The following is a 21,567-nucleotide window of genomic DNA, read 5'->3' as shown; positions in this document are numbered from 1 at the left end:
ACTGCCAAACTATGGGCTAAGCACGGGTCATCTAACGAGAGCTCTTCTGAAGGAGACTGCCAGAACGAGATGCCTTTTCGCTTCATGTTCCGAGGTCTGAACTCCAAGAATAGGGCAAGACAGATCTCTGTCTAGATGGACAGACCACGCGATTCATCCATGTCAGGGAAAGTAACTCACGGGATCTTGGAGGGGCCAAGCAAAGACACGAGAACTGGCATCACCCCTTCTCAAAAGGAGCCCTGTCAGGTTGACTGGTAGTATGGTGCGCGAGCATCCTCTGTTGTGGGGACACGAGTATCACGCAGCAGTGAACAAGTGCTGAGCAGAGTGATACGATATGACCGAAAGGGCTCGAAAGAGTCCACAGGGTCAACTTTTAGACCATGATTGGATCTAGGCCGTAGGACATGCGAGGCTGGCAATGTTGAGGTCGATCGATGACCGGATTGGACCTAGACAGAATCTTCGAAGACGACCTCGAATTGGAGATCGCTTGGTCGACGGGGTCGCACAGGCCTGAATCGATCTGTTGCCATCCGAATCATGTCGCACGGTTGTTTGTCTTTGTGAAACAGTGATGCTGGGGCCCGAAGAATATGATCATGGTGGCCATACGGCATAGCCAAGTGGTGAAGTATCTGGCCGTCATCGGTCTTGAGTCTGTTGGAGAGCGAAAAGGCAGAGTGTGTTATGGGCGTGTCAAAGTCAAAGAAGGCCGAGTCAAGGAATCATGGCTAGATATATCCTCAGAGATACCCATCCGGCAGCTGCAACCTAAAAATATATCCCGAGTCAAAAGCAACTACCGAAAGACATGTTGCCAAAAACAAATTTGACGGCGCAGTGGTTCTGGGGTCTGGAGCTGGAGCGCGCGGCAGGGTGGCCTGATTTTGCAACAGCAGATGACGAATATGATGATCTGTGAGTCGTTTCCCGAGGTAAAATCACGCGCCTGGATTCGTAGAGAGAGAGAGAAGCGGAGTGGGTGACTCGCAGTCGGCACTTGCGAGAGTGGGTTGGATGGTGAGGTGGAGGGGAGAGAAAGATGGCAAATAGATTAAAGTGGAATGGAGAAGAGGAGAGGAGATAGCGGGAAATGCAGCCACTGTCACACTCGCTACTATTTGTGGCTGTCCTTGCCGCGCTGTCGGCTCCAGGCCCGCCGTCAGTGGAGAGACAACCGCCAGCGCGGTAACGAGACTCTCAAGCTTCTAATGTGGAGCTGCCAGATCGTTCGAGGTGGAACCCCATGAAGGTTCAACGGTCGATAAGCAGGCCTCGCTGGCACCGGGAGGCCCCAACCGGTGGCCTGCCGGTGTTTTCGAGGTCAGGTATCAGTTGAAGGCACTGGCCGACTGGCTAACTACACATCGTTCTTTACTCGTGCGAAGCACCTCATTGGCTCAGGACAGGGTCATTTGGGAAGAGTCCGTTGGATGCATCCATGATGGAGCAAGGTGCGAGGACAACTTTTGGACACGTGCGAAGCTGGGTGTGGCGAGAAGACATTGTCAGGAGGGAAAGGAAGGGGGAAGGCTAGGAACAGAATGGCCTGATTTCCCCGCTCACGTCGCTTCAAAGGCTGGGCAGACTGGCATATGCAGTCAGTCAGATTACAGACCGAAAGAGGCCAGCGGGACGGGAAGGTCAGGCCGGATAATGCCAGCCACCATGTAGGCCAAAAACCCCCTCCATTCGAACGACGTCTTGGCGCGCCAAAAAGCGTAGAGGGTGGAGGGGTGGCCGCGCCGAGCGGCCAGCGCCTGCAAGAACCATTCATCCTGTGCTGTTGCGTTTCAACCTCCCCGCCCTTTCTCGCCGTCTTTGCCCAATGGCAACAGTTCGTTTCCCCTCATCCTTGTCGATCTCGTTGACTTTGGCGCCCGGAATCCCGCCAACGGCCCCTCATTGGTTCGACCCGATCGCGTCGAGAAGGAAGTAAGGGCGCACAGAGCCGTCATTGGATAGCTACCATGCCACTCATCTTGGGCGTTCGGTCGGACCCTGGCGATTCTATTCTCAGCAACACATGTGCTTTCCCTACTCGTCTCCCGCTAGATTCTCGATGTTTTTGAGTCGGCTGCACTTTGGCCATCCGGCTGGCCAGGCGGGTTGGCAGCCTGCCTAGCTCCACGAACCACACCAAATTTACACGCCCACCTCTGCTTGCAGCACACTTGCAGTAGCCATCCTTGCAATCTGAATGTTCGCTCCGGAAGTCTGCAGCTCGTCCACGTTCTGGCATATATCTCCATCTCCTCCCACAAGCGACCATGGGTCCGCTCGAGATGAAGCCTCTTCCACCTGGTCAGCCTCGTGGCCATATACCTCTTGCGGACAGACCTTCTCGCCTTGCTCTACGCCGATGAAGCCCTCTTGTGCCGGCTTGGTAATGATCTCCAGAACTTGACATCAACCGCCCCGACCCTTCGCCTCCCTTCCGGCTCCGCGCCATCTCCCGCCGCTCTCACTCTCCCTCCTCTCCTACGGTTTGCCATGGCTCCTCGACACATTGCACGGGCTTTGGGCCTGCTGTCGCTCGCCTCGAGTGTCCTATCATTATACGTCACACCCGAATCCGACTGTGCCGCGTTATGCCTGGGAAGCGCGAATGAGACGATAAGCTCGACGGAAGCCTCCGTCTCCGCATCCGACATTGCTTGCAGGGATGCCGAGTACAGTTCCTCCTCATCAGGAATCAGGTATCGCAACTGCATTGACTGCTTGAGCAAGAGTCAAGAAACGGACGGCGAAGAGAGTGACCTGCAATGGATGCTGTGTAAGTGCAAAGCCTAGTGCTCCCACACCTAGCCCATGCTAACAAGTCACGCAGACAACATGCGCTATGCGTTGAATACATGCCTCTTTGACGATTCAACAGCCGTCAATTCACCATGCATCATCAACTATGCGTGCGAGCCACTCGAAGACGCCCTGAGAACAGGCCTATCAACCCCCGGCGAGCAGAACTTCGACTATTGCACGGCGGACGAAGGCGCCTTCTCAAAGAAATGGCATTGGTCCTGTGTCTCATGTCTCAAGAGCAGCGGGACGCAGGTCTATCTATCCAACTGTAAGTATCCGTTCGCTCGAGCACCCTGGTGTAACCTATTCAGACTGACCCGTGGGACAGTCCTTCAAGCACTTAAAGCCGGCTGCGAGCAGAAGCCTGAGCTTGGAGATGTGCTCACTATGCGCGGAGAGATCTTCTCCAACACACTGCTGAACATTACCGTGACCAACACCACTCTACCTGGCGAAGGAGGAGCTGATTCGTCCACCATGACAACGGGTACCTTGGTTGGTATCGGCGTCGGAGGCGGTCTCGGCCTTCTGGGAGCCATCGCACTCACAGTCGCTTGCTGCCGTCGCCGAAAGAAGAGAAAGGCCGCGGAGAAGGACGACCTTGACCGAACGCCCCCACCGGACAGGAGCAATGCAAGCTCCTTCACGGCCATCAACCACAGCCCGTTCCTCCGAGACCACAAGAAATCACCTTCTATCTCTACGGAGTATGAGCTTCAGGAGAAGCAAAAACATATTAACAATGCCGACTACTACGATAGGATGGAGGAAGAAGCGCGAATCGGCCGCGCCAAAGCGAGCTACAACTTCGATCCCCGCCTTTCACAGCATGGTCCCGGCAGTGCCATGCCCACACACCCGGCGTATAACCCCCGTATGACCATGAGCCAGCCTGCAAAGTTGTCATCGCTTGCGCCTGCCCCGCAACGGTCCAGAGCGAACACGCCCGACTCCTACGCTCTCCAAGCCTATCTTAATGCCGCTGAAGACGGAGTCCCAGGCGCTATGCCACGCTCCAGATCACAAACCCCATCTGGCCGTGGCTCACCACCTGCCTCCACTGGACGCTCTTCCGCAGAGCCCCCGGTCACCGGTACCAGCACCACCCGCACAGCCCAACAGCTCCCCGGCGGGATCCCCCCTCCGCCCCCGGGCCCCCCTCCTTCTCAAGCGCACGTCGCGGCGTCCAAGACTCGCTCCACGAGGGCGCCTTCTCTTGTGCTCCCCTCTCTACCTCGCATCCGCATGCCCAAGAGGTACGCACCCCCGACTATCAACGTCGAGGGCGCCACTCCGGTCGACGGCGACCGTCATCCGGCCGATGATATGCAAATATCTGAGCCCATTGCCCTCCACGAGGCGCGTTTCACGGACAAACCTCTTGGCGGACCCGTCGTTCTCGCTGATTCGGCACCGAAGAGGAATATCGACCCCAGGGTGTATGAGAATGACCAGCCGATCAACAGCGGCAAGAGCACGCTGTTCGGGTGGTCGGGGAATTAGGGGAGTTTCTACGTAAACCGCTTCAATAGGGATCTTTTTTTTGCAGGGTAGGCTTTCTTGATTGGAGTTTGGGGGTAGGACTTTTGTGTATACAGCCAGCGTGGCGTACTCTTCAACGGACAGATTCACGATAAATACGTGGACTACAATTTTGAAATGGTATTCATTAATTCATCTTGATCTCTCTATCGTTGTGTATGTGATATGCTGTGCTTCACCCAACGCCTGCTGATGCTCTAATCCCCGAGACGCCTGCCAGGACCCCTGGTCCTCCATGCTTCGGGAAGGGGGCCGCCTCCGGTGGCGGCGCCAGTTGTGCGCCCGGTCGATGGCTCAGCGGCTCGCGGACGAATAGCAGTGCCAAAGTTGCGCTCCAGGATGCGAGGCGTCTCGATGAAGCGGGACAGGAACCCAGGCGTGGGCAGCAGGTTCCGCCCGCCGGTAAAGGTCGGGTAGATCCTCGTCAGGAAATCGAACAGGTGGGCGGCGAAGAAGCCAATGAGCTGCATGAGGAACGTCATGGCGCCACCGGGAAACAGCAGAGACATGAGCATCATGGCAAAGGGCATGAGTTGGGCGGGAATAGTGATGAAGTAGATGCTGGCCTTCTGGCCGCGCTGGTCTTGGGTCACGGTGCGGCACATGGCGAGGATAAGGGCCGAGAGGAAGAAGCCGCCGCCAAAAAGCCAGGAGGCTATGGTCTGCGAGGAGAGGATTAGCTCAACTCGGAAGCTTTTACTGGGTTTCAGATCTTGTATATCGATCGATCATGGGACAGGAAAGAAGGTGCCCGCAGGCGAAAAGATGTAGGGAGCGTATAACAACCCGAGCAACATTGAATCGCTGCCCGAGACATCGAATACGCTTCCCACCATGCCCACGCCGCAGACCAAGCCCTAATGAGGTAGCGGACCGGCTGTGCCGTGGGGGTGATCTTCCTCGTTTTCAGGAACCGCTGTAGCTGTGGGGATACACCACGCGGGCAGATAGACGAGGTGATTTTGTCATGTTGGATAAATGAAGAACACAGGTCACAGGGAAGAACACAATGGGGCAAGATGAGCAGGCAAAGGCTTACCGTGATGACGCCGCCAACAAACAGGAGGTACCATATGACATCCTCCTTCTTGGAGAAGCGAGGGTTGCCGACCTCAAGGGCGCTTGTGTAGTTGTACAGAAAGTACGTGTCAAACAGCAGGCTTAGCTGGGGACCAGTGACGAGGAAGTTCGACCAGATCCTCCAAGCTTGGGGAGGAAAAGTGAAAAGTTTTTCGGGCATGAACGTAAGCCAATGCGCAGGGAGAGCCCCCAGGTATACGGATATCGAAGTCACGAATGCTGCCGTTGCGACGGTTCTGTGCCTGTTAGCGACGGTCATGGAAGGTGATGCGCAGAGAGGGATGCTTACCTGGCGATGGGCGGGGCCCGCCAGTAGCCATCCAACATGTCCGACGACATACTGGCAAGCGAGGTCAATCAAATGCAATTGAAGACCTTTCAGAAAGTGAAACAGAGTCCGTGATGACTTGATTGTAGTTGTGAAGAGATAGAGCACAACCAGCTGGGCGGATGGCAACAAGCTGGTGCGGACAGTCCAAGGGCCAAGGCTCAAGTTTTGGTGAAACTGTGTCCTCGGAAGGTGAGGATGGCAAAAGAAGGAAGAAGAACACGACGCGCCATAAAAAGGGCAGGAGCCTTTTTTCTGCCGTGGAGAGCTCCCCACAGCTCCCGGTTTAGGTGTAGGCGGTGAATCACTATAACCGACATCGGATTGGTCGACATTCGCCTCTGCGTCAGTATTTTGTCGATAGACTGGGCAGCGCCCTTTGGATAAGGATTACTAGTAGATCTTGGAATATACCGTGTAGAGAAAACATTGCACAGACATCACTCCTTTGTCTGAACCACCGACGCTATGTCTTCCAAATCAGTGAGCCCGCGCTGGGCGGCCATGGCTCGTGACACCAACGAGACCAAGATTCAGATTGCCCTGAACCTCGATGGCGGGGACTTCCCACCCGACACCGACTCGCGGTTGACATCTGCTAAGGAGGAAGGCCATGCCTCTCAGGCGAGCAAGTCGCAGATTATCAGCGTCAACACGGGCATCGGCTTCCTCGACCACATGCTGCACGCCCTGGCCAAGCATGCTGGCTGGAGTCTGGCGCTGAACTGCAAGGGCGACCTTCACAGTACGTGTGCCCCTCCATTGCCCCTCCATCCGCCACTTGAACTCTTCAGATGCACAACGAACGGACCAAACAGTAGACTGACCATAGCGATCAATAGTTGACGACCACCACACTGCGGAAGACGTTTGCATCACCCTCGGTTACGCTTTTGCCCAGGCCCTCAACAGCATGGCTGGTCTGGCGCGCTTCGGCTATGCCTATGCCCCTCTGGACGAGGCCCTCTCCCGTGCCGTCATCGACCTCTCCAACCGCCCCTACAGCGTCATCGACCTCGGCCTCAAGCGTGAGAAGATTGGCGACCTTAGCTGCGAGATGATCCCCCACTGCCTGCAGAGCTTCGCTCAGGGTGCCCGCGTCACCCTACACGTCGACTGCCTGCGCGGCGAGAACGACCACCACAGGGCCGAGAGCGCGTTCAAGGCGCTAGCGATTGCGGTGCGCCAGGCCACTACCAAGGTCGCCGGCAGGGAGGGCGAGATTCCTAGCACCAAGGGCACCCTGAGTGCATGAGCAATATACCATCTCCGAATCGGGACGAAGGCATGCTCTAGCCGGATCTCTACTCCTCAACACGGTGATTCACGCTGTGGCCCCGATTGATGTCCGTGGTGTCTCTCATTAATCTTGATCATCCATCTGACGAGTAGTAAAGCCTGCCCGACTCGGGTCCTGAACGCCATGCTGTCCTTAAACATACAATATCCATATCCCATATCCAGTACACTCAATGATGTATGTAGCAGGTAGTCCCCAAAACAAAATCCAACCCAATAACCCAGTCATTCAAGGCTTGACATTCTCCTTGTTGAGAATATTGTTTACTGCCCGCCGTTTTTCAGCTTTCCGCTGCTCGATTCGAGCGATGGCGGCTGCCCGCCTTTCAGGCGGAATAGCGCTCCTTGACATGTTGGCTCCTAGCATCGTGCTGGCCTCGGCATCTGGCACGCCGAGACGGGCGAACCGGTTTTGCAGTAGATCGATATCGCCGTGGTCTCTATCCAAGAATCGATGTCGTGGAGCAGGCGTTGCGCCCGAGGGAATGGCGCTCGAGATCTGAATCTGCTGGTTGATGTCGGTGCCAAGGCGCTCTCTGTTACGAGGGGATCGGGGGATAAATGGTTTCCAGCGTGGCCTTTCGAGTTCGACTCTGTCTTCCAGAATGTTGAAAGTAGGCTTCGACGGCTCTTCTCCTGTTGCCTTGGACACTCCATCGTCTTGTTCCTTGAGTCGGCCTCCTAGGTCATGCAATGGCCTTTCGTTCAGCTTTTTGCTCAGGGACTGTACCAAATCAAAGCTTCCCTTCCTTGCCTCAACTACAACATCTTCTTTGTCGACTTGTGTGAGGGCAGGTTTCGTCTGTGACGGACGGACGGGATCACTCGCCACACGCGTGGCGGGCTTCACTTCGGCAGTTGTGAGTGATGCCCCGTGCTTCAGCATCCTAATCTCCCTCTTCAGATCAGAGATCTTGTCCGTTGCAGTCTGCAGAACACGTTTCGTCTCCTCCTGGCGCGCTGTGGTCTCGATTCGGAATGATTCGTACTCCTCTTTTAGGCGACGCATCTCTTCGTCCTTGCGGCGGATTTCCTCCCGCGCCTGTGTCAGTTCAGCATCAGCTTCATGAGATGAGCTGGTCGCTGCCCGTGCATCGCTTTTCGTTGAGGCAGAGGCGTGTTGCTCGGCCGCACGGAGCTCAGCCTTGAGTTGCTTGACCTGCGCGCGAAGGTCGCCGTTCTCTTTGACCTGCGTCCGGGCCCTCCTCAACTCGCGCTGCGTTTCCAAGAGCGTCTTCTGTGTTCGTGGTGACGCTGCTTGCCTGCGGCGTCTGCTGTGTGTGTCCGCGTCGTCGTCTTCCGGCTTATCAGTCATCAAGGATTCAACCTGCTTCAGCTGATCCCTGTACTGAACAGCAAGGGCCGTCTGTCGCGCCAGGTCCTTCATCAGCTGAGGGTTCTCGCCTTCATCGCCGTCGAGTCGTCGCGTGGCCATTTGCGCGGCCATTTCCGTGATCTTTTCCTCCATCTTCACAATCTTCTCCTGCTCTTCTTTGAGCTTTTCGTTGAGATCAACGGCCTCTGCGTCCTTCATCTTGGCGTAGGATTTTGCGAGTTGCTTATACTTCAGCAGTTTCTCCATCTCGGCCCGCGCGTCGTGGTGGTACTGTTCGAATTCCGACTTCCAGTACTTGCCTGACCTCGAAAAGGGCTCGTTGAGGTCAACTGTGATGTCGTGCATGCAGTTATCGTCGTCGTCAGCCTCCTCCCACTCCTCCTCTGAGCTGTGGCCGTTGGCGTTCCTCCTAGCTGGCGAGGAACCGGAGGTGGAGTTCGAGCGGCGTGACTTCTCCATCGTCTCCGTTAACCGGGTGCGCTTTGATGCCGAGCCCTCGTCTTGCGGGGTGAATGAGCTAGGGAATTTCCCATGGTTGTTGTCGCGCGATCGGCTCTTTCCACGTGTCGGGTCAACACGGTCTACAGTGTTGTGGTCAAATGACACGCGCTTGCGACGAGACGTGCCGGTGCCAGGTGTCAATAGGATTCCTTGCGGCTTCAAAGGGGTCCTTGAATCTTCGTCGTCCATTCTCGATTCGGTCGTCTGCTGGGCTAGTTGTGAAAAGTTGGGCGCGTTATCCTCGACGCGCGCTGGTGTTCCGAAGATGGCGCTCTTCAGGGCTCGAGCAGCGAAGACTGGTGCTGGCGTGTCTGGCTGTTCGACAAAAGTTGTTTCATCTGCGAAGAAGGATTTTAGCTCACGAATGCGGATTCGTTGCGACTTGGAAGTTCATCGCACCCGTCGCGACAGCTCTGGTGTCTCCAGACGCGCCCTCCAGGCCTTTCCTGAGCACCCAGCCGAGCATCGTAAGGCGGTGGTATCAACAGGCCGAATGACCATGCGATGTACAATCGAAAGCAAGTATCTGACGCGCTTTTCAAGATGGGTTGTCGCAAATATTGTCGGGGTCGTGGGGTGTTTGTAATGGGGAGAATCTGGGGTTCGGTCTCATCGAGGCCTGGTGTATTGTTTACTTGGTTACCCCAAACGGCTAGAGGAGGAGTCGCGAAAGGCCTCCAGCGTCTAGAGGCTGTAGTCCTTTTGATTGGCAGGCCTGCGTGTCGAATTGCGGGCCGCCGGGCAGAACCACGTCACACAGGGAAGGCCGCTGCCCTGCAACGACCCCGCTATTATCAGCTGGGCTGGTAGCGCTTTGCAGCCTAAGGGTCCCTTGTGCAGGGTGCTGATCTCAAGGCCAGTGGAAGTCTCGACATGTGGGTGACGCTTTGCTCATTCAACACCACTTTTTACCTATTATCAGTCACCAGTACACTTACGAAAATGAGCTTCCCACAGTAAGGACTCACAGCTTATGCTGTGAGACCCCTTTCGCTCCCTTCATCGTCTCATAATGGCGTGGAAATCATCTGGGGCGTGGAACAAGCCCATCATCAATCTGCCCAAGCCCGCCAAAGATGACTCGAGCTTCCCTGGCCTCAAGGTCACGAGCCCAGAAGCCGCCGGCACCCCGAAAATCGAGTATGAGGAGCTGCAAGAGAACGAGCTCATGGTATTGGAGGCCATTTACGGTGACGACTTCGTGAAGCACACAGATACGCAGAGCGCTTGGAAGGTACCTACTTGATAAACGATAGCACCGGCTTGACGCTCTTGACCTCAACGAGTCATCGCTGACTATGGACAGAAATCTGAGCCTTCGTTTGATATCCGGATCCGGGCTTCTTCGGACGATGAATTTGTCGTTACGTTGGGCGTGGTGCTCACCGCCACTTATCCCAAAACCCCGCCTGTCCTGACGCTCAAAGATGCTGATGACATTCGCGATGTCACTCAGTTCAAAATCCAGAAGTATCTCGAAACCAAACCCAAGGTCTTTGCTCAAGAACAACAGGAGATGATAGACCGTATAGTGGAGGGGGTTCGTGAGATACTCGAGGATGCCTCTCAGGCCAAGGCCAAGGGGCATAAGTTGCCTTCGTTGGAGCAGGAGCGTGCAGCCCATGAGGCAGCACTCGCCGCGCAGGCGCAGAAGCAACAGCAAGCTGAGGAGCGCAAACGGGCGGAGGAGAGCAAAGAGGAAGAGAGGGTCCTCGGTGGTCTACTCCAGGAGGAACTGAAGCGCCAAAAAGACAAGGCCAAAGAATCCAGGAGGAAGAGCAAGCCCAACGGGTTTGGGTCAGTCCCGCCCATGGGCATCGGCCATGACCTTGAGGACGGCCAGATTATCTTTGATCAACCCTGTCGTGCCACTGATAAGACGGGCAATGAAATCTTCTTCCAGGCCGTCTCGGACAAGACTGAGCACGCCAAGGGGCCCATCTCGACAGTCTTCGATGTGCGGCCCGTGTTACCCAATGGCCAAGAGCGTCCGTTGCTGGCTCTCAAGGAGACGCGGCTGCGGACAGCCGGCAAGGACACGTCTGTTTTCAAGAAGCAGATCCAATCCCTAGAGTCACTGCTTGAGTCCCTGAAAGCTGTCCGCCACAAGAATTTGCTGGATGTGCTTGATTTCAGGGTGGATCGGGAACAGGAAAATGGAGATGGAAAGGCGCCAAGCCTTTGGACATTTACAATCCTGACCCCTTTGGCAGAAAAGGGATCTCTCGAGGAGCTTCTCGACCTTGCCGGCCATCTCGAGGTTGGCAAGGTTCGCGCATGGACCAGAGACCTTTTGGATGCCCTCAACTTCTTGCACAACAAATCTGTGGTGCACCAAGACATACACACGGGCAACATTCTTCTCTTCCGTGAGCCTACGGGTGAAGTTGTCCCCAAATTGGCTGATGCCGGATACCAGCGAGAGCTGCACGGCATGTCGGCCAAAGCGCGAGCTCTACCTGGGCTTGCCTCGGCCCGATCCGCATATTGGTTGCCGCCTGAGATCGCTGCCGTCTCACGGCCAAACTACACTGCCAAGACTGATGTCTGGGACTTTGGAGTTGTCTTTCTGCAGATGATCTTCGGTTTGGATGTGCCAAACAAGTATCATGCACCTGCGGCACTGCTCGAGGCACTTTCCCTTTCCAACCCCCTTCAAGAACTCACGACGAGATTCTTCAAGCAAGACGTCAAAAAACGCCCGCGGCCCTTTGAACTGAGCTCGAGCGAGTTCCTGGCAACGGATGCACCAGTTTTGGTCCAAGAAAGAATATCGATTTCGAACAGTTACCATTCGAACGATTCCTCACAGATGCTCATGCCGAGACTGAGACGCGAGTCCACAAATAGAACCATGAACTCGTCGTCCAGGTATAGGGAAGACTTTGTCGAGGAAGGCCGCCTGGGCAAGGGGGGATTTGGTGAAGTTGTGAAGGCCCGGAAGAAACTTGACGGCCAGATCTACGCCATCAAGAAAATCAGTCAGCGATCACAGTCGAGCCTGACTGAGATTCTCAAAGAGGTTCGTCTGCTGTCACAATTGAGCCATCCTGCTGTCGTGCGATACTACAATACTTGGGTCGAGGAGATCCCTGACGTGTCAGAGTCGGAAGGCGACACATCAACGGATATGGGCACAGATGCCTCCATGGAGACGCTGTCTCAGCAGCCTGAAATTATGTTCGCCACAAGCACAGGGGGTCTTGATTTCATGTCGTCGAGCGGATACCCACAGGTTGAATTTGGGTATGAGGATTCAGACGGCCTTGAGGATGACGATGATGATGAAGATGACGACGAAAACGATGATGACGATGAAACCTCTTCGGACATGGAAGACGAACTTGCTCCAGCCTCGCCGATAATTGACAGAGAGCTGGGTGATGGTAAGAGGGCTCGTGTTCAGCGCGCTTATCGGACGGTGCTGTACATCTCCATGGAGTATTGTGAGAAACGGGTGAGTAGTGGGACTGGCACCGAGTTTCCCCTCGAGCCTGGGCTGAGTTTGCTAATCTGATATACCTGTAGACGCTTCGCGACTTGATTGCCAGGAAACTTTATCAAAACAATTCTGAGCTGTGGCGACTGTTCCGTCAGATATTGGAAGGATTGGCGCACATCCACGGTCTTAGCATTGTGCATCGCGACCTTAAGCCTGAGAATATCTTCATTGCCAGAAGCTCCGACGGGGTTGACAATGTAAAGATCGGAGACTTTGGACTCGCAACGAGTGGTCAATTTGCCGTTGATAGGGGCATTGCAAATGGCATGGAAGCAGACGATGTCACCAGAAGTATCGGCACTGCTTCGTATGCAGCCCCCGAGGTGCGTTCCGCCGCCAACGGGACATACAGCTCTAAAGTCGATGTAAGTACCACAGCGCTGAGTGACGAAGAAACTGTGCTAAAGTGTGGCAGATGTACTCATTGGGTGTCATTTTCTTCGAGATGTGCTATCCCCCGATGCTCGGCATGCAGAGAGCTGAAGTGCTCGGCCAACTCCGACGCTCGCCATCCATACTTCCCTCTGACTTCAAGCCCGCTGAGCGCACTCAAACCGAGATTATACTGTCTCTACTGACGCATAATCCAAAGGACCGGCTATCGAGCTTCGAGCTTCTCCAAAGCGGTAAGCTACCTGTACAGATGGAGAGCGAGACCATCAGGCGCACTTTGGCTGGATTGGCGGACCCGAGTTCTCCGTACTACAAGAAGATGCTCTCAACCTTGTTCTCACGGCCAGTTGAACAAGCCAAAGACTACGCATGGGACATGCACACGAGCCTGCCGAGCCAAGCCGATCTCCTCAACCAAAACATCGTCAAGAAGGCACTCATATCTATCTTCAGACGACACGGTGCTCTCGAGATGCCGAGGAGCTGCCTGTATCCTCGATCATCACATTATGCGGACAATGTCGTAAGGCTTCTCGACTCTAGCGGCACTGTCTTGCAGCTGCCATACGACTTGACCATGGGCCATGCCCGAGCGTTGGCAAAACAGTCAGGATCACCGGCGATACAGCGAACGTTTACCTTTGGCAATATTTTCCGCGACCGACAAGATACAGGACAACCCCAGATGCTTGGAGAGGTCGACTTTGACATTGTGACGACCGACACATTAGACCTAGCGCTAAAGGAGGCCGAGGTTCTGAAAGTACTGGATGAGATTGTGTCTACTTTCCCCTCGTTATCATCGACACAGATGTGTTTCCACATCGGACACTCTGAGCTCCTGCAGCTCATTTTTGAGTACTGCAGAGTAGAGCCCAGTTCTCGTCGCGCTGCGGCTGATGTCCTCAGCAAGTTGAATATTCATGGATTCACCTGGCAGAAGATTAGAACGGAACTCCGGTCTCCTTTAGTGGGCGTCTCGTCAACCAGCGTCGACGAGTTGCAACGGTTTGACTTCCGAGGTAGGTAGTCGGATAGTCGGACTCAGGATCGAAATGATGAGAGGCTCGAGCTGATAGGCTGTAGACACACCCAGCAAGGCGTTTTCCAAGCTCAAGACGCTTTTCGAAGGCTCTGATACCTATCAACAGGCCTCATCTACTTTGGCCCACTTGAAGGAGGTTTCCGAGTACGCGAAGCGACTCGGCGTGGTGAGTAAGATCTATGTCAACCCTTTGAACAGTCTAAAGGAGAGCTTCTATACCGGCGGTATTCTCTTTTCTTGTCTCTACGACAAGAAGATGAAGGACGTCTTTGCTGCCGGAGGTAGGTATGACAGCCTCATCAAGGAGCATCGGCCCAAGGTCGGTGGACAATATGAGGAGCGGCATGCTGTCGGTTTCAACTTGGCCTGGGAGAAACTGGCCCGAGTGCCCAAGACAGGAGGCAAAGCCTTCTTGAAGAAGACCGAAGAGGAGAACCAGAGCATCTTCACAGCAAGACGAGTAAGCATCAGCCAAGTCCCTACACCCACAGGTCGACCTGCTTATACAAGTCCAAAGTGCGACGTGCTCATCGCCAGCTTCGATGCCGCCGTTCTCCGAACTACGGGTGTGGAGATTCTACAGATTCTCTGGGCGCACAACGTCAGTGCCGAACTTGCAAAGGACTCACGATCGCCCGAAGACCTGCTCTCTAAGTACCGCGACGACAGCTACTCCTGGGTTGTCATCATCAAGCAGGATGCTATGCTCAAGGTCAAGAGTCTAGGAAAGAAGGATGTGCCCGATGTCGACATTGCCATGGCGCAACTGCTATCGTGGCTACGTGCTGAGATACGTGAACGGGATTCGAAGGCTGTCGTCAAGCTCCGAGGCAATCAACAGGCTGAAGCGGCAGCAGCTGCTGAGAACCATGTCGAGCAGGACGTGCGAGTCTTGGTGGCACAGACGAAGAGTAAGAAGTTCAACCGCCGAACTGTAGTCGAGCAGGCTCAGGTCAGCGCGTCCAGTTTGGTGCAATCCTTCCTGGACGGCCCGATCCTCGCCGTCGAGACAGCTGACCAAGTCATGGATTTGATACGGGCGACCAGCCTGTCCGATGGCGAAAGTTGGCGGAAGGTAGAGCACACGGTCACCACAGCCGAGAAGAAGTACGTCAGGGAGATCCACGACATGCTGAGCAACTGGCAGTGGGCATGGGAGAAGAAGAGCGGCAGCCGTCATGCGTTCCTCTACAACTTCAGGACAGGCAACTGCATTTACTACGATCTCGGAGCTTGAGCCTGTCCACCTTAGCATTGCTGGAAAGTCTGGAAAGAGCCTGTGTTGGCCTAGATAGGAAGCAAAATGAACAGGTCATGATCTTGAATGGGTGCAGTTGCATTACTGGCTACTGCATGCAACCTGTCATGTCAACCGTATGTGGGCAGAGTTTGCATCGCAGTAAGCAACGGTAGTACTGGAATTACACGGCCGAATGGCGCGACGTCGGTACGTACTACCTTGATGACCTCCGTTTTTTGCGAAGGGCGGCCTCTCCGACAGGCCAACTCTCAGAGGACCGGACCGGGTCTCAAGGCCGGCCAGTACTGGATACAAGGCGGAGCTGGTGCGCCTGGCATCTCACAGCGGAAGCGAAGCACTGGGACAAGGTACCCCGGTACCTGCCCGCCGAGTCCCCGTGCGAGACAAGTCATCAGAGCGAGCCCAGCCTGGCACGCGCCTGGGGTGGACGAGAGCCGGTGGCGCCGCAAGGCAGGCGCCCCCTGGTTGGTTCCCCTCGTCTCCTTGGCTGCCCACCAGAAGGGTCCCGACCCAGAGGCCCTCCCCATCCGTCACTTTCCTTTGAGGCGAATCCGAGACAGACCCAACCACGAGCTGATGCCTCCTGACTCTTCGGCACGAAGTCGCATCTAGTGCCTACCGGCATCTCCAAGATTTCCAGACCGCCTTGAATCGATCAAAACTTGACTCCTTTCATACCTTCTCCACGCTCGTCTCTTTCCTCTCTCTTCAACCCCTGACAACCCCTCTCGGCTACTTTCACCCCGCCTGCGACTAACGAACCTACACCACGACACAGACAACAAGCGATTCTGCGACGAACCATCCGTTGGATATCTTCGTCTGACTGGTGATCAACGAAGCCATCCGTCCCCCCGTCAGCCCTCAGGCGAACATCTTGGAAGCGTTCGGAAAAGCGATTGCAAAGTGTAGACAGTCACACCCTTCTCCCTGCCTCGAGCCCCGGTCGTCATCCAATCCCGGATCCGGCACTTCTACTTTTCGGGGACCTTCTTCTACCTACGGTTTGCACAACATGGCGCAGAAGCGTCTCATGAGTGAGCTGCAGACGCTGCAGAAGGAGAAATGGGTGTATATCGACGTGAGTTTTCACAAGCAACTTGATCGGTTCTTCAATATTGACGGTGGTTCCAACAGGTCGATGAGCAGAACGTTTTGAAATGGAAGATCGGTCTCATGGTCGTGAACCCGGACAGTGTCTTCAATGGCGCATACCTCAAGGTGAGCAGGTTCCGCCGTTTCTTTTGGCCACGATACAATGAACTGACCCCTGTTTCCAGGCCGCCATGACCTTCACCTCCGAATACCCCTACCAGCCCCCGACCTTCCAGTTTCAGACCAAGAACATTGTCCACCCGAACGTCTACTTCGACGGCAAGCTGTGTATTTCCATCCTCCACAAGCCAGGGGAGGATGAACAATCAGGTGAACAAGCTTGCGAGCGTTGGTCACCCCTGCAAGGTGTCGAGTCCGTCTTGCGATCTGTCCTGCTGCTTCTCGATGACCCGGAAATCAACTCGCCCGCGAACGTTGATGCTGGAGTTCTGTACCGCGACAATCGCGAAGAATACAACAAGAGGGCTTCCGAGACGGTAGAGACGTCCAGGAAGGACATACCTGAGGGCGTCAAGTTCCCTACAACCGCTGACCTGGAGCCTGTGCCGCAAAAGCCCGTGGACGACGATGCATTCTGGAATGAGACAGATGACGAGGGCGACTTTGACCTGGGTGGCAGCGACAGTGACTTTGAGATGGACGAATACAACGAGGACGAAGAAGATGACGACGCCGACGATAGTAGCAACACGGCTGCCGGGAAGAAGGATAACACAAAGGCCTGAAGCTAAGCCGTGTCACTTAGACCGCGCCCGAGGTGGTCGATGTAGTGAGCGGGGCGTTGCTCACTTCACGTTTGGGTTTGCTTTTTTTTGGACTTCCAGCGAAGGACTTATGCATAGCGACGGTCCATGGCGTTGAGAGGTAGTTTTTTGAGGCCGGTGGCTTGTGTCAGGACAGGGGCATCACCGACAGGATCTCATTATTGGATTCTGGTGGGCGGCCAGGGATGTTGGTGGCCCAGGCATCGTCGTGAATAGAGTACCGCAAACGGGTGCTTGTTAGAGCAGCCAATATATGCCTTCCAGCGTACTACTCAAGCAGTAGACCATCTCGGTAGAGTGATCATGCAAGATGAATGCAGCGTCGAGGCAGAAATGGCACAAGGAGAAATGCTTCAGCCCTGCGCGTAAGGGCTTGACATGCACATACCATTGTCCAGGACGCTATTTTCCAAGAACGATGTGACAGAAATGAAGGTTCGGCAACCCAGGCGCTACGCTGATCAGTGATGGCTGTGCCAGAATCATCGGCGGGCCCCTACGTAATCGTTGGAGGCACAGGTGGTACAGCACACGGCCAGGCTGTCAAGGTGTCCCGGCGCTAGTGCATGTTAGCCATGCAGCTCTCGCCTCAACAGCATCAACCAAGCCACAGCATTCAGCACTCAGAGCTTCACCTTCGTCTCCATCTGCCTTTCCCTCCGACGACCCTCCGTTCGTCTCTTGCTCCGGCTGGCCCACGTCTATTTCTTGCACCTAATCCCTCTCGAGCCGACTCCTCTTGCATTCGCACCTCCCGATCGCTCGAATACCTTGACGGTGCTGACCGTCACTTGGCGTGGAGCCTCCAGCCAACCGCCGCCTGTTCTTGTCTCGACGATGCGTAGTACGACACACCTTGCCACCCCATAGGAAGCCCACTTGAGGGCACCATTACGACCGGGAATACAGAGGGAGGCGTGAAAATAAGTTCGCCGGAGCAATGGCGCCAGAACCTTCCGACGAGGATGTCTCCAACCTCTGCGCCATCGCCGATATTAGCGAAGCGCAATATGGCAAGGTCGTGTTAAATGCGCTGCGGGTGCGTCTCAAAACTTGGCTTCGTCCGAAGAGTCTCCCATTTCCTGACGCTTCGCACAGAATAGCAGCAACAACCAGAATCAGGTCATGATGGAGATCTTTGACGACTTGGAGGCCGTACGTAGACCGCCCTCATACTTTTGTTTGTCCGTTTCGGGCGCTAAAGAGGTGATGCATAGTTTGTCAGGAAAAACACGTGGGATGAATCTGCATTTGGCGCGAGTCGCGAGGGCGAGACCAATAGCGCTGGTATTGGTTCGTACAGCCATGTCGCTGATCGGTTGGACGAGGCACTGACGATGTGGTAGCTTTCAACGTCGACGCACCCGATAATGCTGTCATCCAGGGCGTCACGCCGCCCCCCGAATCGAGCTACTGGCCCGGCAGCGGAGCTCCCTCGCGACCTCCTTCGAGAACGAACAACAAGTCGCCGCTTGGTAGGATGATTGATTGGACTGTCGGGGATCCAACCGGTACTGGACCTCGTTCGTCGCGAGGACGCGTTGGGCTGACGAGTTGCAGGACCAAATAGCTCCGCTCAGGAGGACGAAGACCTACAACGAGCCCTCGCCGAGTCGGCGAGAGAGTCGGGTGTCGCACCGCAAGAAAACGGAATCATGGACGGCATCACCCCGACATCTACAGCACACTTCGGTCCAGCGAACCGCAACGACTATGATCCGAGCAACTGGGCTATGGTTCCTGCAGGTCCAGCTACGCGCACCCGATCAGCGCTAGATCCTGTACCATCAAAGAGGCAAAGAGCATCAGAAGCTCCTGCGTTTTTAGTGCAACAACCAAATGCGCGGAACGCGGGTCACCGTCTGGGTGCGATCTTATCCATCTTTCACGAGATCCCGCTCTCTCGAAATGTCCTGTTGCAGACTGGGCGCCCGGCAGAGAACTACGGTCACAACAAGGAGTGGTGGAAAGGCCAGGCCATCTACCCCGCTCACCTGGCGGCAGCAATGAATCAGGGCCAACCGGTGCCCGACGACGCCAAGCCAGACTTCAACGAGGAAATTCACCGTCTAATGGCTTTTCTCGACGCGACGGATCGCAGTTACGGGTCGGTCGAAGTAATGGCGGACCTTCTCGATGGAACCCATGCCGGGCGCGAGAGGCAATTCTTCGACGTTCTCAACGAAAGCAACGACCCGGATGTCCTAAAGCCTCTCATGCATGATGCACTGAGCATGCTCGTCAATACTTATGAGGTTGTCGAGAGCGTCGACAGATTCTCGTTCCTTGACTTTGAGCTTAGTGCACATCAGTGGTCGCAAGTCGAGAGCTTCTATGATGTGTGGGATTGCTTGGCTTGGGACGAGTCCATGACATGGCAAGAGATTAAAGACGACACAAAGATGACCGTCTTCAGAGAAATGGGCGAGATCATGACGGTTTTGCTAGATGGGGACTGCCCTGATATCATTGACATACCCGAAGCCTGGTACCCCGAGCGATACTTAGAGGCAAGGAAGGAGGATGCACGGGCGATTCAGGAGCAGCTAGCCTGGGCACTCGCAAGGCTTTACGATGCTACGGCGGTGGAGCACGAGTACAAGAACTGGGACGACCCGGTGACGCACAAACAGCACGACAGGCGCGAACTCCTGGTGCAGGCTGTTGAACAATACGAAAGCTTCGTCAAGTACCTCACCGGTCTGGTGGAGTTCGAGGATTTCGCACCACCAAACGAGGAGGTCAGCAAATTGCTTCAGCTTGACACGCTGCCACCGCTTGCAACAGAGAAGGAGAAGGACATGTTGGCCCAATGCGAGCAGGTGCTCATACGCTGTAAACACAAGCTCAGGGAGCTAGATGCCAACATGAACAGTACGTGCACACTGAAACATCATTCGTTCACTTACTTGCTGACATGATCACAGAACTGAATGCCGACCGCGATTACCTCAAACAATATCGACGGTATCTGAATACACTCCTCACAGACCCTGAGCCGGAGGACGGCGGAGAGCCCATTCCGTTTCACGGCAAGAAGTATCTTCTTCGGGGTGTGGCTACTGGGCGAGACATTATGTACATTTGTCGCAGAACTGAGCCTCAGTTGATCGACCTTGAAGAGACTACACAGCCTCTGGATCAGTGGTGGCGGCTCGCATACGTGGCGGGTGATGAACAACCAGTGCAAGCGGAGGTAAGCAGTATATTGCCTCGATGTCGGTATCAAGCGCTGACAAGTTCACAGAAGGTTGAGTTTAGTGTCGTGAAGGAAAAGATGCTGAAGGAGTCCAAAAACCCACTGCTGGTCTATGCAACAGAAGATGCGCTAAACACGCCACGAGTTTCCCTTTCGGACGAACTTCAGCGGTTTGTGCTGGCGGAAAACAAGATTTTCCGTCAGGAACTGAGCCACGAAGCAGACGAAGACAACGATGAGGACGTGCCGTTGATCAACCCAAACATCTCGCCTGTCTCGCCGTCCAAACGCAAGTACCGCGCAAACAGCGTCGACTCCATGGACACCAACCGGGCATCATTGGGCAACAGCGAAACGAACTCTAGAGCGGGGGACTTTGACGACATGGATGCTTTCGGTATGATCAGCGGCGGCATGGTCCACCACGCAGCGAACACGACAAGTTCAGCAGTACAGTCAGGAGGATATTCAGATCTGAAAGGGCTTAGCAACCAGAGTCAAGACCAACTATCAGCGACGCTTTCTCGCGAGTCAACGCATTCAGCAGCCAGCCAAAACACAGCGCCTGCACTATTCAGCCGCTCATCCACCGGCCAAACCCTGCAGGAGACAGTAGACGCAGGATCCATCGACCAGCCGATTGAACTCGAGGCGACGAACAACGAGATCAAGCTGCCCGAGATGCAGGAGCGCGGGGGCAGTGGATCTCTCTTTGGCAGTAGACATGCATCAGCGAGTTCAGCATCTGGCCGCCGTGACGCCGCGGCAGAGGCCATGGATGTGGATGCGTCGTTCTCTAGGCAGCTTGACTAGGTATTCAGTGAAAGGAGGTCTGTCAAGGGGAGAGATCTGTCAAGAAGCAGGCTCAGCCTGCGGAAGAAGATGAATGGATGGCTTGACCATCTTGTCGATGGCTACAGAAAGGGGTAGACTTGAAGCGGGGAGTTAGTTGCCGGGGTGGGTTAGGACAAAGCATGGCAAAGCGAAGGGGCGCCTTTGTGTATCAGGTTCCAGTAGTCAGCCAGTCAGGAGAGAGCATGTTCCTCAGGAACACACCAACATGAAGCTATGAGAATCATTCGAATTGAATACGATGAAAAGGGGGGCTGAATTCTCGTGATGTTGCCAGATGGAGATGGCAGTATGTCGAAGGTTCTAGAAGGTTCCATGTCCGGAAGCGGTGGGTGGTGATGTCACATTTGGGCCCCGGCCGTGAGACCTTGACCTCACAGCTCGTGCGAGTGGGTTGTAGGAGCATTGACAGGAACATGTTGGAAACTTGAAATGACTTCTTCAACATCACGCGACTTCTTCTTTCTACACTATATCTTTTGTGCGCCGATTTTTTCAGTCCTGAACTCGCCGTAGTTTGTTAGAACAATTGACATCGAAA

At 55.0% G+C, this 21,567-nt stretch overlaps 7 protein-coding genes across 7 annotated transcripts; 5 read left to right on the top strand and 2 right to left on the bottom strand.

Annotated features, from left to right (window-relative positions):
* Positions 1 to 2,499: 2,499 nt before the first annotated feature.
* Positions 2,500 to 4,311, top strand: D7B24_007861 (uncharacterized protein; the record flags this gene model as incomplete). Its single annotated transcript, XM_028641964.1, has 3 exons — positions 2,500 to 2,782; positions 2,837 to 3,076; positions 3,137 to 4,311. The coding sequence occupies 3 exons, from the start codon at positions 2,500 to 2,502 to the stop codon at positions 4,309 to 4,311; spliced, it is 1,698 nt and encodes a 565-aa protein (XP_028494125.1).
* A 236-nt stretch (positions 4,312 to 4,547) lies between these two features.
* Positions 4,548 to 5,769, bottom strand: D7B24_007860 (uncharacterized protein; the record flags this gene model as incomplete). The annotated part of the gene is made up of 3 exons (XM_028641963.1): positions 4,548 to 5,012; positions 5,390 to 5,666; positions 5,720 to 5,769. 3 exons carry the CDS (start codon positions 5,767 to 5,769, stop codon positions 4,548 to 4,550), a joined length of 792 nt encoding a protein of 263 aa, XP_028494124.1.
* Positions 5,770 to 6,226: 457 nt separating this feature from the next.
* On the top strand, positions 6,227 to 7,013 carry HIS3 (imidazoleglycerol-phosphate dehydratase; the record flags this gene model as incomplete). The annotated part of the gene is made up of 2 exons (XM_028641962.1): positions 6,227 to 6,503; positions 6,601 to 7,013. 2 exons carry the CDS (start codon positions 6,227 to 6,229, stop codon positions 7,011 to 7,013), a joined length of 690 nt encoding a protein of 229 aa, XP_028494123.1.
* A 273-nt stretch (positions 7,014 to 7,286) lies between these two features.
* Positions 7,287 to 9,360, bottom strand: D7B24_007858 (uncharacterized protein; the record flags this gene model as incomplete). Its single annotated transcript, XM_028641961.1, has 2 exons — positions 7,287 to 9,232; positions 9,294 to 9,360. 2 exons carry the CDS (start codon positions 9,358 to 9,360, stop codon positions 7,287 to 7,289), a joined length of 2,013 nt encoding a protein of 670 aa, XP_028494122.1.
* Positions 9,361 to 9,906: 546 nt separating this feature from the next.
* D7B24_007857 (uncharacterized protein) lies at positions 9,907 to 15,071 on the top strand (the record flags this gene model as incomplete). The annotated part of the gene is made up of 6 exons (XM_028641960.1): positions 9,907 to 10,128; positions 10,201 to 12,351; positions 12,423 to 12,761; positions 12,812 to 13,811; positions 13,876 to 14,294; positions 14,352 to 15,071. 6 exons carry the CDS (start codon positions 9,907 to 9,909, stop codon positions 15,069 to 15,071), a joined length of 4,851 nt encoding a protein of 1,616 aa, XP_028494121.1.
* Positions 15,072 to 16,110: 1,039 nt separating this feature from the next.
* Positions 16,111 to 16,936, top strand: D7B24_007856 (uncharacterized protein; the record flags this gene model as incomplete). The annotated part of the gene is made up of 3 exons (XM_028641959.1): positions 16,111 to 16,176; positions 16,233 to 16,316; positions 16,376 to 16,936. 3 exons carry the CDS (start codon positions 16,111 to 16,113, stop codon positions 16,934 to 16,936), a joined length of 711 nt encoding a protein of 236 aa, XP_028494120.1.
* A 979-nt stretch (positions 16,937 to 17,915) lies between these two features.
* On the top strand, positions 17,916 to 20,987 carry D7B24_007855 (uncharacterized protein; the record flags this gene model as incomplete). The annotated part of the gene is made up of 7 exons (XM_028641958.1): positions 17,916 to 18,014; positions 18,074 to 18,130; positions 18,193 to 18,268; positions 18,322 to 18,450; positions 18,536 to 19,849; positions 19,903 to 20,171; positions 20,223 to 20,987. The coding sequence occupies 7 exons, from the start codon at positions 17,916 to 17,918 to the stop codon at positions 20,985 to 20,987; spliced, it is 2,709 nt and encodes a 902-aa protein (XP_028494119.1).
* Between the last annotated feature and the right edge of the window lie 580 nt (positions 20,988 to 21,567).

This window comes from Verticillium nonalfalfae (genome assembly GCF_003724135.2).
Source record: "Verticillium nonalfalfae strain VnAa140/NRRL 66861 chromosome Unknown scaffold_66, whole genome shotgun sequence".
Lineage (NCBI taxonomy): Eukaryota > Fungi > Ascomycota > Sordariomycetes > Glomerellales > Plectosphaerellaceae > Verticillium > Verticillium nonalfalfae.
This window is presented reverse-complemented; position numbering and strand designations above follow the sequence as displayed.